General features: G+C 35.8%; 1 protein-coding gene and 1 long non-coding RNA gene across 3 annotated transcripts in view; one reads left to right on the top strand and one right to left on the bottom strand.

Moving 5' to 3' along the window:
- Positions 1-12517, top strand: part of LOC149571309 (protein CELLULOSE SYNTHASE INTERACTIVE 1-like) — a 90191-nt gene extending 77674 nt beyond the window's left edge. For both annotated transcript variants that reach the window (XM_089812857.1, XM_089812858.1), the window contains 5 exons: positions 156-3213; positions 3658-6202; positions 10710-11164; positions 11344-11460; positions 11569-12517. In XM_089812857.1, coding sequence (XP_089668983.1) covers positions 156-3213; positions 3658-6202; positions 10710-11164; positions 11344-11460; positions 11569-11712 — 6319 coding nt within the window. In that variant the 3' untranslated portion in view covers positions 11713-12517. The remainder of the gene's footprint in view (positions 1-155; positions 3214-3657; positions 6203-10709; positions 11165-11343; positions 11461-11568) is intronic.
- LOC149571310 (uncharacterized) lies at positions 6397-11667 on the bottom strand. Its single transcript, XR_016359797.1, has 2 exons — positions 11531-11667; positions 6397-7034 (listed from the first exon to the last, which is right to left on the bottom strand). It is a non-coding gene; the product is annotated as an uncharacterized LOC149571310 (long non-coding RNA).
- Positions 12518-16582: the final 4065 nt, after the last annotated feature.

The raw sequence follows: 16582 nt of genomic DNA, 5'->3' as shown, positions 1-16582 counted from the left end.
ATACCTTAAATTTTATGCCTCTGATTCTTTAGTGATGTTCACAGAAAGCAGCATATTTGATGTTTTTATTTTCTAGATTGCTTTCATTCATTGTGAAGCTTAATCATTAGTATATTTCTTGTAAGTCATGACTTGGAAATTTGTTGATTTCGCAGGGACCAAAATGGAGTAGGGATGGAAGACCCTGATGGTACATGGGCAAATATTGCGCAGTTCATTGAACAACTACGCACAAGTTCTTCAACTCATGAGAAGGAGCTGATCACCCAAAGCCTTCTGAATATAGGAAAGGCAGGGAAGGATGCAAGAGTAGCAATTTGCTCTCATTCACAGGCAATTCCTTTGCTTGTTGCACTCCTTAAATCTGGAACCTCTACTGCCAAGGTCAATGTGGCTTCAACTTTAGGGGTCCTATGTCAGGAAGAAGAGTTAAGAATCAAAGTTCTGCTCGGAGGTTGCATTCCTCCTTTGCTTGGACTGTTAAAACATGGGTCAGTAGAAGCACAGAAAGCAGCTGGAGAGGCCATATATGCTGTATCACGTGGCAGTCCGACAGATCATGTTGGGAGCAAGATTTTTGTGACCGAGGGTGTAGTTTCCTGTCTTTGGGGTCAGCTTGGTACAAATTGCAATCAAGATAAGTTTGTCGATGGTCTTCTAACTGGGGCTTTAAAGAATCTATGTAATAACACTGAAGGATTCTGGAAAGTAACTATTGAGCTTGGTGGAGGGGAAATCCTTGTGAGACTACTATTTTCTGGCAATCCAGTTGCTCAAGCCAATGCATCTTTTCTATTGGCTAATCTGATTTTGGCTTCTGAAACGAGCAGTGTTCTAGTGGATGAGTTTGGTGCTGTTAAATCTCTTCTTAAGCTTTTAGATTCCAAAAATGAGACCTCTGTACGTGCTGAGGCAGTTGGTGCATTGCAAGCTCTTACCGCCAAGTTGAAAAGTGCAAGGAAATCTCTATTAGATGCAGGTGGCATTCCACTTCTGATTGGTGCAATTGCAGCGCCTTCCAAGGAGTCTTTACATGGAGAATCTGCCCAAGCCTTGCAAGAGAATGCCATGAAGGCTTTAGCTAATATTTTGGGTAGTATGCCTTCTGTAGTTTCCAGTCTTGGAGAAAGCATCAAAAGTGGCAGTAACGGTATGCAAGTTGTTGACACCATTGGTGCTTTGGCTTATGTACTGATGATGTTTTCTGAGTCAGACTCAGAAGAATCCATTAATGTGGTTGAATTAGAGGGCCTACTAATCACACATGTCAAACCAGATATTCCAAGGCTTGTGTGGAAACATGCAATTGAAGCCTTGGCTGGTTTGTATGGCAATGTTTACTTCCATAGACATTTGTATCATGCAGAAGCAAAGAAGTTGCTCATTGGTCTGCTTACAGGGGCTAGTATTGAAGTGCAGAGAGAGCTCACACACTCATTAAGAACCTTGTGTACTACTCGTGCAGATATTTGGCAATCTCTTAGAGGACGAGAAGGTGTTCAGCTGTTGATATCACTGCTGAGTTTATCTAGTCAGCAACAACAAGAACATGCTGTTGCTTTACTTTCTATTATATCTCTAGAAGCTGAAGAGGGCAACTGGGCTATAACCGCTGCAGGTGGAATACCTCCACTTGTGCAACTGCTTGAAACAGGTTCTGCGAAAGCAAAAGAAGATGCTGCTCTTGTGTTACAAAATTTAAGTTGTCATAGTAGAGATATCTGTGCTTGTGTCCAGAGCGCGGGAGCTGTTCCAGCCTTCTTATGCTTGCTCAAAGATTCCAGTACCAAATGTCAAGGAATTGCTTCAGAGGCTCTTAGGCAACTAGTTAAGGATTCAAATCCTAATACTTTCAGGCAGTTGAGGACTTTACTTTCAGGAGATTGTCCAGAGTCAAAGTTGCACATACTTGATGTGTTGGGCCATGTGCTTTCACTGACATCTCTTGAAGACCTGGTTTGTGAGGGAGCTGCTGCTAACAAAAGCCTTCATGTGATCTTGAATTTGCTCGGATCTACTAATTTAAACATACAAGAAAAAGCTGCATCTGTTCTGGCCGATGTTTTTGATGTTCACAAAGGCCTTTCTGCAAGTCTTGATAAATTGGAGATAATTGGCCCTTTGATTGGTTTGCTCCACAGTGGAACAGAGTCTATTGCCATTCAATCTGCCCGAGCACTTGCAGCCCTTTTTGTCTCAATTGAAACAAATAAGATGTCTTTTCTTGCTAAAGATGCAATTATACCATTACTTAATCTCACAAAGTCCCCAAACATTTATGCTGTAGAGATGGGAATAACTGCCTTAGCTAATCTTCTATTAGATGGACAAATTGCTGATGAAGCTATTGCAGATGATGTTATTCCTCCATTAACGAGAGTATTGAGGGAAGGGACTCACAGAGGAAAGCAACAAGCAGCAGATTTCTTAGCTAGATTAATATGTCATGGGCCAGTTGATCATGTATTCATTGATGCAATTCATTGCTTTGGAACTCTTCTTCATCTGGTGTCTTTCCTTTCTAATACAAATTTGAAAGGTGAGATTACAGGGAAGGTACTTGAAGCGCTTTCCTTGATGTGCAAAGAAAAACATGGTGGAGCAGTGAATCATCCTCTATGGGAAGTACTTGTGGAAGCACCTAATTGCTTGGAGCCACTGGTTACATGTTTAGAAGTTGGCACTCCACCCGTGAAAGAAAAAGCAATTGAAATTCTTTCTAAGCTGTGTAGAGATATGCCTGTAGTTCTTGGGGACATGGTTACAAAAGCATCAAGTTGTATTAATGGACTTTGTGATAGTATTATACATTCTTCCAGTTTGGAAGTAAAAGTTGGAGGAACTGCTGTTCTTATTTGTGCTGCCAAACAACAAAAGCAGAAAACAATGGAAGCTCTTGATGGATCAGGAAACTTTCGAGAGCTTGTCCACTGTCTTGTTGATATGCTTGAGAGAAGTACAAACATTAGTGGCTGTGAATTTGTTAAAGTTGAGGAAAATAGAAAGTACAATAGGCAAGAAAGGGTCATGGAATTGGATGGAGAAGCCAAAGTTGAACCACTTTCAGATCTTGATCCACAATCTGCCACGGCAGCTAACTTTGCACTGTGGTTGCTATCCATATTTGCGTCGCACGATAACGAATGTAAAATTGCTATCATGGAGGCAGGAACAGTTGAGATCCTAACACATAAACTATCAAATTCATGTCAGGTATGGTTTTCTTTTTACCCAGATTTTCTCTGTGTCCACCATTTTTGTGCATGTTTAACATCAACATATAATTTCTTGTTCTCGGATGCACACTTTTGCTTTACTTTTTTTTTCCTGTCACATGTTAGACTTTTGATTGTAAGAATGAATTATTGTTTTATGTAGTTTTGGTCAAGTACTTGCTATTTTAGTTAAATCAATTAATAATGTTAACTGCTAGTCTCTATTAAATTTTGCTTTGAATTGAAGTCTATGCAGGCCTAAAGAATATTTGGGCATGCTTTGACAGATTTGTTTTTCTTCTAACAATTCTCATCTCTTATTATGAGAGCTTTCTAAGGCACTACTTTATTATTAGATTTTTTGTAAGCTCTTCAGTGCCCTCCAGAGAGATCTTTTAAGGTTTCTGTCACTAACCTAGAGTGCATCTTTTATTTTTGACAGGTACAGGTGGAGGTCAATGAAGGCATTTGGGTTGGTGCTTTGCTGCTGGCTCTCTTATTCAAAGATAGCAAAGTTGTTGAGGTTTCTGTTACGATGCTCACAATAGCATCTCTCACTCTTTTGTTAAGTTGTGAAGAATTAATAAACAAATACTTCGCTGCACAAGCATTGGCTAGTCTTGTTTGCAAAGGAAAGAAGGGGACACTTCTTGCAGTTGCAAATTCTGGAGCAGCAGGAAGTCTAATCCCAATGCTTGGTACTGTGAATGGCGATATAGCCAATCTTGAGATGTTATCAGATGAATTCTCTTTAGTGCATCATCCCGATCAAGTAATTCTAGAACGGCTTTTCCAGGTGGATGAAATTAGGGTGAGTTCAACTGCTCGAAAATCAATACCTGCTTTAGTGGAACTACTAAGGCCCATGCCAGATCGCCCAGGTGCACCTCCATTAGCACTCAACATTCTATCCCAGATTGCTGTGAGCAGTGACACAAACAAATTTGCTATGGCAGATGCAGGAGCTTTGGAAGCTATAACCAGGTATATATCATTAGGTCCTCAAGATTCAATAGAAGAAGCTGGCACAGAGTTGTTGCGAATCCTATTTGAAAATTATGAGCTTCAGCATCATGAAGCAGCAAAAGGTGCTGCAAGCCAGCTTGTAGCAGTTCTGCAATTAGGTTCACGTGGTGCTAGATATAATGCAACCAGAGCTCTTGAAAAAATTCTGGATGCCAAAAAGATTAAATTTAGTGATACATCAAAGAAAGCTGTTAAACCATTGGTGGAAATTCTTGTCACAGGATCTGGGAAAGAACAAGAAGCTGCAATCAATGCCCTTATCAAGTTATCATTTGAAAATCCTGCCAGGGCAGTAGCCATTGCAGATGATGAAAACAATCCTGTGGAATGCTTATGCAAGATTCTATCAACTTCCTGTTCCTTGCAATTAAAGGAATGTGCAGCACAACTTTTTTGTGAATTATTCAGGAACTCCAGTGTAGAGGCTACATCTGTGGCTTCTAATTGTATCGATCTTCTTGTAGAACTCCTGAAGACAGATCACACTGCAGTACAGCAAGCAGGGGCTTGTGCACTTGATAAGCTGTTGGATGACAAACAACAGGCAGAATGTGTTGTGGCTTGTGGTGCTGTGTTACCTCTTGTCCAATTAGTGGCTAGTACAAGTTATCCATTACTTGAGGCAGCCATTAGTGCTCTGATCAAGTTGGCAAAGGACCATCCGCTTTGCAAGATTGATATGGTCAAAGCTGGTGTCATTGATTATGCTTTGGAAGTATTTTCAGTTGTTCCCAATTCTCTTTGTGCTCTTATTTCAGAGCTATTTTGGAACTTAACAACTACAAGCAGTATTGCCAAGTCTACAGCTGCTTCCAGACTAGTTGAGCCTCTTTTTATAGCTTTGACTCGCTCAGAATTGAGTACATGGGGACAAAATAGTGCACTGCAAGCAATTGTAAATATTTTGAAGAAACGTCAAGGCTTTCTTGACTTGAAACTCACACCGAATCAGGCCATGGAGCCATTAGTTATGCTTCTTGAATCACCATCTCAAAGCGTACAACAGCATGGTGCTGAACTGCTATCCCATCTTCTTGCTCATGAGTATTTTCAACGTGATACGTTGACACAGCATGCTGTTGTTGCACTTGTACGACTCGCAGGTATTGGTATTCAGAGCTTGCAGGAGAAGTCAATCAAGGCATTGGAAAGTGCATCTGTCAGTTGGCCAAATGCAATTGCAGAAGCTGGTGGCATTATTGAGCTATCAAAGGTCATCTTACAAGTTGATCCAAGACCACAGCCTTCAGTATGGGAATCAGCTGCCTCAGTCATTTCAAATGTTTTGCGTTTTAGTTCAGAATACTATTTTAAGGTACATCTTTCTGTTCTAGTTGAGTTGTTGCGATCAACCTCTGAGATGACTGTTGCAGTGGCTCTCAAAGCACTAGTTGTTCTAGAAAAAGATGATGCATCCAGTGCTGAAGTGATGGCAGAAGCTGGGATTGTAAAGTTACTGTTGGGGCTTTTAAGGTGCCACCAATGTGAGGAAGTAGCATCTGGTCTGCTAGAGGCCTTGTTCAACAATAGTAAAGTGCGAGAAATGAAAGTAGCCAAACATGCAATTTCTCCTCTATCACAGTATCTTCTTGATCCACAGACTAGAGCCCAGCCTGCCAGATTATTTGCTGCTCTTGCACTCGGTGATCTTTTTCAGCATGATGGACTAGCTCGAACAACTGATTCTGTTTCAGCTTGCCGTGCGCTGGTTAGCCTGCTTGAGGATCAGCCTACAGAAGATGTGCAAATTGTTGCAATATGTGCATTGCAGAATTTAGTTGCACACAGTAGGACAAATAGGCGTGCTGTTGCAGAGGCAGGTGGCATACAGGTGGTACAAGAGCTTTTAACTTCAACTAATTCAGAGATATCTGCACAAGCAGCATTGCTGATAAAACTTCTGTTCTCCAGTCATGTACTCAGAGAATATGTTTCTAGTGAAATCTTACACTCTTTGACAGGTAAGAGAGGCTCCTCTATGATTGGAAACTTGAAGATAATTTATCTCTGTTTTCATTTTTAATTCCACTGGGTTCTTTTAGGTTTGTTATTTCGAATAGGATACATGGTTACACCTCTTGCCTTTTAAAACATGATAATAGTGTAAGCTTGTTGAAATTGAATTATTAACAGTAACTTACAATACTTAAACAAATATACAAGTAATAAATTTTAATATATGAAATATATTAGCAATAAATCAGCATACGTGATATGCTCTCAGCAACATTCAAATTCATTCTTTAGATGTTTTTATTTAGTTGGTCTACCTTTGAATTTATTAGCTATCCTGTTACAAATGGAGTGGGGAATGAATAAGCTTATAAGAAGTTTTCCCCTTCATTTAAGAAATCATATGTCAGCACCACTTCCAATTGCCTAAGCTAATAGAAAGTTTTTCCCTTCATTTAAAAAATCACATGCCAGTACCACTTCCACTTCACCAATTGTAGTCCGTTCACTTGACAACTGGGTTTCACATTCTACAGTCACTGCCATTTTCCTCTCAGCCAGTAGATCCTCTACCTCCATTATCCAGTTTCCCATGTGTTAGTCATTAGTTTCTAGGCTATTTTCTTTCTGTCTGTCATTCATTCATGTCGCTTCTAGTATTGCTTCCCATGCTGCATTTCCAAATGCCGTATCCCATTTGGCCTCCACTCTCACCCTTTGCGATACTTCTAAATTTACCATTCTCACCGTTGCATGTTCTCCATAAAGATTACACGCACAGAGATTCCATTCTACCTTTGTCATCCTTCGACTGTAAATTTTGTACCCCTCAGAAAATCTCTGCAAAGAATAACTGATATCAGAAATCTATTTTCCCTAGTTTGATTGCCTGTAAAAGCATTGAAACTATGTATTAATCTAAAATTACAAACATGTGAAAAAAACACAAAAAATGAACTAGGATATCCATTGTAAATTTCCAGTCTTTCGATGATATGACAAGAAAATAACATAGTGATTAAGGAGTCTAAATCACAGAGTAACTCTTCACAGGTTTGTTTGCTTTTATTCCCTGCTGGGAGGGATTGGAAAGATTTCCATCCTAGTTCAAGTGATGCAACTCTTGTTTTCATAGACGTTATATAAGATGCATTTATGCCAAAAATAAAAGGATTACTACTAGATAACATAGAATCGATTCATCATGAATAAAGGGACTGATGCAACGAGGCTTGATTTGTTCAGTAAATACAGAGAAGAGTAAAAAGAGTTTACAAACTGTAGTTGTCCAGATGACCTTAAAACTTGAAAAGCAAAGTACCTCAATGACATTTAATCTAAATACAACCAGGAAAAATGCAAATTTCAGAAGCATCAATATTAATGTGAACTTAAGCCGTAGCCAAAATGTCATAATCTGATCCAGATGATTTATGCAGCATGGATACTATGTGTGCTTGATGAAGTATATATCTACATAACCCAGGGACGCGTCCATGCCCAAAAATGCCAAGTTCCGGAAATGGGGAGATCCCTATGACGGGGAGCCGGGTATGAGACATCCCCCACCCGTCCCCTTTTCTGAAAATTCCCAGGAAACATCCCAGAAACTTGGGGACTTTGGGAAATATTTTTGGGGACATCTGTACATCCCAAGGATGGTTGGGGATGCCTTCAAAATCTTCGATTTTATATACGACATCAGCATTTATAAAATATTTTTCTTTTATAGAACATTTTCTTTTTCAATTTTAAAGTGGGCCCCTTCTTCCAAGTTCACCCTAACATGCTTTTACTGCTTGTTAGTTAATTCCTGCTATTTCGGGCTCTCTGATTAGTTTTTGTAACATTATGTTAAGAATCATGGAATTAATACTGCTGTTACAGTCACGATACATGCTCAGAATTATATAGCAGACTGTTTGCAAGGTGCTGGGAAAGTCTGAAAAGTGCATTATAGACCTAGAACATGCATCCTTATGTCATTTTCTGGTAGTACATCAGTGCTTGGTTGGTCTTGGGTTGACCTGGGTCCTTTGTGGAAGATATGGTGAATATTGGAAGTTGCATCAAGATACCGTCTTACTATAACAGACCTATATCATGATCAGAACTGTATAGAGGACCTTTTTGTATTAATAATTTAATATCAGTCCACTTACAATGAATTGGAAGTGTAGTTTCAGAATTAAATGATAGTAGTGTGTTTCAATTTGGAAGGTGGGTTATTGTTCTTGCTGCTATTAAAGCTGAATTCTAAATTATGTTCTTGGGTATATTTCAAAATTTTATGCTATTATTTTAATATTACATGCACATTGACAATAATTCCAAAATATAAATGCATTATAGCATATTGAGCATTGAGTTTGATTATTGAAATGTTGTATGTTAGAGTTCTGTGATGTTTAAATGGCATGGTTTATCCATGTCTTCATATGCAAATTTCCCAATATATTTTATATTTTCCCTATATTTATATAACCATCCTCATTTGCCATCCCCCCATCCTCAAAATCGGTAATTTTTTTTGCTGTCCCAGAAACCCATCCCGCCATCCCCAGCACTCCCTGTCCTGGAAACTCAGGGAACATAGCTATGTATAATATATATACAAGCAATTTAGCTTCCACCAAATTGACTGTGGCTGTTGAGCATTCCAAAGTCAAACACTCAATAATACATATAAAATAATAAAAGAGAGTAGTTCTCTTTTTACCATTCTTACTTTGTGTCGGAACTCAGGATTTATTTATTACTGCATGAATATTATCCAGGATTACTCTGTCAGTTATAATGAGCAACTCATCTTACGCACTAAATATTTATGCAGCAACTGTACTCTTGCTATATATATATATATATATATGTGAGCAAGTCAGCTTTGGCCAAATATTTCTGGTCATTGGGCACCTGAAGTGTCCACTAGTATTCATGCAGATATTACATTCTGACACCTAGTAAGAATAAGGAAAAGGGTATTATTCACCCTCTCCCTCCCTTGCGCTTTCAGTGCCTGATGACCACTTACCATTTGCATAAAATTGAACTGCTCAGGAATTTGACTAGTCACAGAAAGACAACTGTTTACAGGAGGATCCATTGAGTTAATATAAGGGACTTCAGGATTGGAAGAGAAAAGGTTGAAAACTCAAAATGTCATGGGGATGTGACTTACTTTCCCTTTTAACTGCAGTTGACAGACATTTTTGATTTCCTCACCTCTCTTCCTTTTCAGCTGTCAACGAAGGCACTGGCGATTCCTCATATTTAAAATAATTTGTATCTTAGTCTTCTAGTTTTCATCAGCCCTTGTCCTTTGTGGAGTTTGTTCCACCCACATGCCTGTTTTTATTGGTTCCATAAGCACTAGTCTCAGTGTTGCATTGCATCTCTTTATTTTTAATGCAATTCTTCCTATACTTTTGCTTCCCAAGGTGCTTTCTTCTTAGGATATTTTGTAGCTGGCTATTCTGGAGTCCTGTTGACTTACATTTTGTTACTTGTAGACATCGACACTCTTATAACATATTTCTGGTGGAGTTGAATATGCCCCGGCCTATATTGTTTCAGCTACGTATTGAATCATGTTGATCTGAAAAGTATTTTGTCGACATTGAACTGACGTTGGTTTTATGTGCATGCTTTCTCAAATACCATCTCAGCATAGTAGCCCCATTGAACCATCATAATCTTAAGATTCCATCTTGGTGTTCTCCATGGTTATTCTGTGTCTTAATAATTTCCGTAATTGCATTTTGTGCTCTATATTTAGTTACATTAATTCAATAATGCACCTTACACATAAGGTTGAACTCTAGAGAAAATTTTGAACTCGTTAAGGGCTATCCCCATTTAATTCATTGGAGACACATTTTCAATTCTTGAAGAGGAATTTTTTCTAAAGGTTGAGTTATTTTTTCTTTCTCATTTCGTTTAATCATAAGCTTGAGCTTCTTTCTTTCTTTATTTAGAACCCTATCTATTTAAAAAATGTTGCCAGTTGCACGTAGCATTCTCATGAAATATTTTCTGTTAGTTCTGTTTTTATGACCACCACAATCTTCTATAATACCTTTTTTAACAAAATCGATTATGCAAAATCTTTTAACACAAAGTGCTCCTCTTTTTTTTTTATCCAGTTTCCACTCCCTTTCACCATACCGTTTCAACAAAATTTTGGATGGTAATCTTTTTCACATCCATTGAAAACTCCCTAATTTCCAAGTCCAAAATTCGCAAAGAATATATATATATATATATACATTGCATCCCTTTGTGCAATCACGGATTGCTTCTCTAGGTAAAGAATGTTGAAGTTAACTAACAATCTAAAGAAAAAGTTTTGATGCCTCGATCTGGAATTATAACTACCATTTTTATTGCTGTTTCAGAAAATGTTTAGTCAGTTCAGACATTTTATTCTTCTTTGCAATTACTGTGGGCGATAGCAATGAAATGGATGATAATGTGTGTAAATTTTATACTTACAGAACTCTATTTTCTTTGTGGCAGTGGTATTGGAAAAAGACCTTTGGGCAACAGCCACTGTCAATGAAGATGTTGTCAGGGCTATTTATGCTATTTTCAGTAACTTCTCAAAACTTCGTGAAACAGAAGTGGCAACCCTTTGCATCCCACATTTGGTTGGTGCTCTACAGGCTGGAATAGAATCAACTCAAGAGGCAGCTTTGGACGCGTTATGTTTGCTCAAGAGTTCATGGGCCTCTAGTCCTGTGGATGTTGGCAAAGCACAGGCTATGGCTGCAGCAGAGGCAATTCCCATACTACAATTGCTAATCAAGTCTGGTCCCCCTCGATTCCAGGAGAAAGCTGAAAGCTTGTTACAATACTTACCAGGGACCTTGACTGTTACAATAAAGCGAGGCAATAACTTGAAACAGGCTATGGCTAGTACTAATGCATACTGTAAACTAACATTTGGCAATGGTCCTCCTAGGGAAACCAAGGTGAGTTGCTTATATTTTCTATTTTTCCGGTGTTCGGTAAAAACATACTTTTGTTTTCCATAATGATCTTTATTATCCTTTCAACAGTTCTTTTAAAATCTGCTTAAATGTCTTTTCAATTTAGTAACATATTATATTGTTAAAAATGTACTTTCTAACTCAGATCTTGAATCTCACAGGTAGTATCTCAAAATACATCACCAGAATGGAAGCAAGGATTTGCTTGGGCATTCGACATGCCTCCTAAGGGTCAAAAACTTATTATTTCTTGCAAGAGCAAGAATGCCTTTGGAAAGGTGAGATATATTTCTTTTGTTAAACTTAAATGATGGCTTATCTGAGATTTAAATTCTTCAAAAATCTTACAAGAAAAATGGTCGCTGACCAATTTATGTTACTTTCAGGCGGCTCTTGGAAAAGTGACTATTCAAATAGACCGAGTGGTAATGGTGGGAACGATAAGTGGCCAGTATACATTAATCCCTGATAGTAACCGTGATGGCACATCTCGAACACTTGAGGTAGAATTTCAGTGGTCCAGCAGGTGACTTACAAATAGAATCCCCTCACCCACTTTGTATGCTTTGTAATCACTAAGAGGTGCTATACATCGGATTTTTCTGTCTCTTGAGTGGAGAAAGATGAGCATGTATCGAAAATATGTACTAGATCATGCAAATTCTGCATGTCTGCCATAAGTCGATTTCATTTTGTTCCGCACAGTGCCAATCCATTGAGCCAATCCTATGATCTGAGAAACACTGATGTTGCTGCTGGTGTGATAGTATTATGTCAAGCATTAGGTTTTCAGAGCCTGCCTGCCTACTGGATTGAGAGCAGCATGATACGCTGATGGAATAAACGCCTGACGTTAAGCTTCACATGGCAAGGTACTATCTTGTTAAAGTTCCATAATACTTTGCACGAATCCAATTAGACGAAGACACACCTCTCCCTTGCAATTCTTTCTCACTTCCATCATGGCATAAGCACATAAATTGTACAAAGTCCACATAAATTGCACTTATTTCGATGAACGGTAAGGAGGTCCATTACGGCAACGGCTACCCAGCCAGTTATTTCGACTGGCTGGGAATGACGCCGTTTGTCTCATCCGTCTTCCTTCCGCCTCTCCCCTGGACGGACATCGCGGCAGATTTCCGTACAGTCAGCCAGACCCCGCGGCAGTACACTCTGACAAAAATCGTAAATCGAAATATTTCTTCTCTCCTAACTGATTTCGCATGCTTTGAAATCCCAATATATACAATTATTTTAATGTTTTATTCTAATTATGTAGAAGAAAGAACTGGTTATTTTAAATAATTTAAAGTTATTTCCCAATATATACAATTATTTTAATGTTTTATTCTAATTATGTAGAAGAAAGAACTGGTTATTTTAAATAATTTAAAGTTATTTAAAGTTTAACATTTGAAAACAAAACATTATATATTTGAGATATTATTATATTTATATTAGTTTATTATATTTTAAAATAATATTATATACTTAATTAGATATCTAATATGTTATTTTTTTAAGTTTTTACTTTAAATGTCAATACTAATTTTAGAGACATTTGACTAGTTATATATATATATATTCAAATGTTGATAGTTTTAATTGTAGTAGTTGTGTGTATGTACATGTATGTATATATAGTTGTGAAGGAAATTAATGCATTTTTCTTTTCTACAAGACTATTGTGCTTTTTATAAAATGACAAAAAAAAAAAATTATATATTGTAAGATTTTATATCTTTTATAAACTGTTTAAAAATTATCTTTACAAACAAATCTTATGTTTAGTCTTGTGACCTTGACTTGATTCTTTTCTTTAATTTTCTTTATTATACTAAAATGATTTTAATTTTGATCTTTCATTCAAATTTATACCTATATTCAATGTTTAATTATAATATTATTTATTATCAAAATAATTTAAATATAATTAAAATTTAAAAAATTGCTATCAAGTATTATTAATTTAAAATATTAACTTTTATTTTTTATTTTTTTTAAAAAGATAAATATTGTGATGTGAATATCAGGATTTAACTGTGTGATTTTGAGTCAAACTCGATGACCCATGTTTCATGAGTAGTGATTCAACATGAATCCATCTCTCATGAGAATAAATGGAACACTTAGCACTCATTGGATCTAGGTGATGCTCACAGGGGTGAAGCACCGGGACTTCCCGGGAGGTCACCCATCCCAGTACTACTCCAGCCTGAGCGCGCTTAACTACGGAGTTTCCTCCACAGTTAAACCCAAAGCTTGCAACCCCATTTGCAAAACCTTCACCAAGTGTTGTGCCTTATGAACCATTCATTAGAAAGCCCCTTAAGCTCATCAATTGATAAGTAGGAGATGATTATTTGAAGATAAATATTAAAAAAAAATTACTTAGAAAGTAAATATAATCATTATTGGATTAATTTTTAAAATAATTTAATTTTACGCAAGATCCTACAACAATAAATTGTGAGTTTCTTATTTGGGGGGTCTTGGGTTCTAACTTATACTCCAATTTAATGAATAATAATGATGATTAATTACGACACATGATAATTAATCCTAGCTTCAGTCTCTTATCCATAAAAAAATAATAAGAGCTTTAGTCTTTATGTTTCCCTACCTTTTGCAGAAGATGGAGGGTTAAAATAATGTTGCAAATTTGAAAATATATGAAAGAAAACAAGCAAATAAGAAAGGAGAAGGTACCAATAATGTTTTTGTAATTGTTGCATCCTTGGTCATCATATTTTCATCAACAAAAACTATAAGTTTGCCAATGTTTTCCAAAATTTGGAGAGCTCCAAGTAAATATACCAGGACGTGCACCTTTAAAGGGTGCAAGGGTTATGTCGATAATTCTATATATATCAAATGATGTAATTGTAGTGTTGACACAAAAAGTTTGTTAATAATATGTTATTTACATAGTAATACATTGGAAAGATAATCTCAAAATATTTATTATTTTTCTTCCTTGCTACCCATGGAATACACCCTATTAAACTTTTCTTTCTTCAAGGTTCATCCTCTCTTTTCAATAATTTATTTTCTACATAGCTTTTGTCAGTATCTTTGCACCCTTTTTTATCCTCTCTTTGTCATTATGGATTTTACTTTGATTATCCTCATCCAAAAGAATTGGCGCTACAGGAACATTAATATTGTTATTAATGAAGTACAAACTATTGTAATGGTTTCCATAATGATATGAGACATGGATTGTGGGTGTCTGTAAGCTATCGAAATTATAGATTTTGGATACTTGGCCCTTCAAATGGTGCACACGAATGTTAGTCTGTGTAAACATGGAGGTTGCATAAATCTCACAATGGTCTACCCAAGTTCCATCTTCTACAAATGTTTCATAGTATTCTTCAAAATCCATGCCTGAATGATTCTGCATAATGCACTCCACTACCATACTATGATACTTTGAGTGTTGTTCTTGATCAACTTCAAGTTGATCTACTAGGACTCTGAAAACATAATTTCTAGCTAGTAGCATTTGCACCATTATTATTTGTAATCCATTATGTTGAGCCATGATTTAAAGAGAATGTGAATTAGGGTTCATTATTTAAAAAAATAGAAAAAAAAAATAGTGGGATCATTTTTATTACTTTGGTGAGGAGATTTGACATTAATCACTTGCTCCTAAAACTATTCTCACACTACCTCTCAAAAGAGATTAATGTTATGTTTAACTATTCTATAATGGTTTGAACCTTTGCATACATTACCAAATTAATTCATGTGTGATCCTAGAAAATATATACACGACCAATTGTAGAATTTGTTTAGGTGCAACCCTACATAATACAAATTAGATGAATTCAATTTTATGAGCATGCACACAAGAAATTACCTCTTAAGTTGTAGGAAACAAATAGTCACAGTGAAAAGTGATGGGAAAGCCAAAGTCGAGGTTAATACATCTTTGGTAAGTCTTGAGAATCAAGTACTAATATGTCGTCTATAAATAGAGACCACTTATATGTCCTTGACATAGTGTGAGGAGAATACAATTTCATGTCTACGATATATTGACATGATTCTACTTGAGGTAGTGATATATATAGTTTTTGAGCTCTATTGTGTTCATATTGATATTCAATTAAACTAAGACATTGCCACATTGATGTCCTTGTCACAAGATTTTACCATATATAGTGCTTATAATTGCACTTTAGATTTCTCCTTCAATGACGATTTTTTGAAATCCTTTGTTCTTAATATGAAATATGCTAAGAAGGTCACCACTAACTCTCAGATTGGCCTTTAGAGTGGTTGATTTTCAATTTTTTTTCCATAAAACATTTTTCTTTCTTAAAATCTTGAAAAATATAAAGAGAACCATTGAATTACATAAAATCATTTTTGAGTGAGAAGTTAAAAATAAAGGGATGAAACTACAATAAAGTGAAATAAAATTATTTATTATTTATTTATGTTATAAATAAATAAATACATTTGGGAGATTAATAAAACAAAAGTTATGTTATATTTTACTATGTTTTAAAAAATAAACCATAATTTTAATTTATTTAGATTTTAAAAAGTTGATGATTATGAAAGAATTAAATTTTTATTTTTAATAAAAAATAATCAAATTAAAATTTTAAGAAATTATATCAATATTTTAATTATAAGTAAATATAACATCATTAAAGTAGCTAAACTATAAAAATATTACTTTCATTTTATTTCAAAATTAACCATAGGTAATCAATTTTATTAATTTTAAAATAATTGATCTAAAAAATTAATAATTATTTTTTTACTTGAAAATTGTAACAAAATAATAACAATATTATATATTATATAACATTCAAAATTTAGATTTTAATATAATCTATACCACCAATGACACATCCATGTCTAGCCCTTAGCTTAATGTAGGATAGTTCTATTTTAAAATATGAATTAATAAAATTTGAACCAATTCACTTTCTATTTCATATTAATTTTTTGAATAAGAGGAAGAAGTCTTAGATAAATTTATTTTACAACTTTTTTTTAATATTATATTCTAACACCATCTTTCATTTATAATTTTTTACTTAAAGAAGTTTCTTGATATGAAAAGAAGTATTGAAAAAACTACGTGCTTCCAATCATCTCAACTCTATTTTCATTACTTCATTCCTAAAATAATCATATTGAATCCAAACCCCCAGTGCTTTCTTTTACATAATTAGAATAAAACATTAAAATAATTGTATATATTGGGATTTCAAAGCATGCGAAATCAGTTAGGAGAGAAGAAATATTTCGATTTACGATTTTTGTCGGAGTGTACTGCCGCGGGGTCTGGTTGACTGTACGGAAGTCTGCCGCGATGTCCGTCCATGGGGAGAGGCGGAAGGAAGACGGATGAGACAAACGGCGTCATAC

The sequence above is a fragment of the Cupressus sempervirens genome, chromosome 2 (genome assembly GCF_028749045.1).
Source record: "Cupressus sempervirens isolate cs-2001-9-10 chromosome 2, ASM2874904v1, whole genome shotgun sequence".
NCBI classification, from domain to species: domain Eukaryota; kingdom Viridiplantae; phylum Streptophyta; class Pinopsida; order Cupressales; family Cupressaceae; genus Cupressus; species Cupressus sempervirens.
This window is presented reverse-complemented; position numbering and strand designations above follow the sequence as displayed.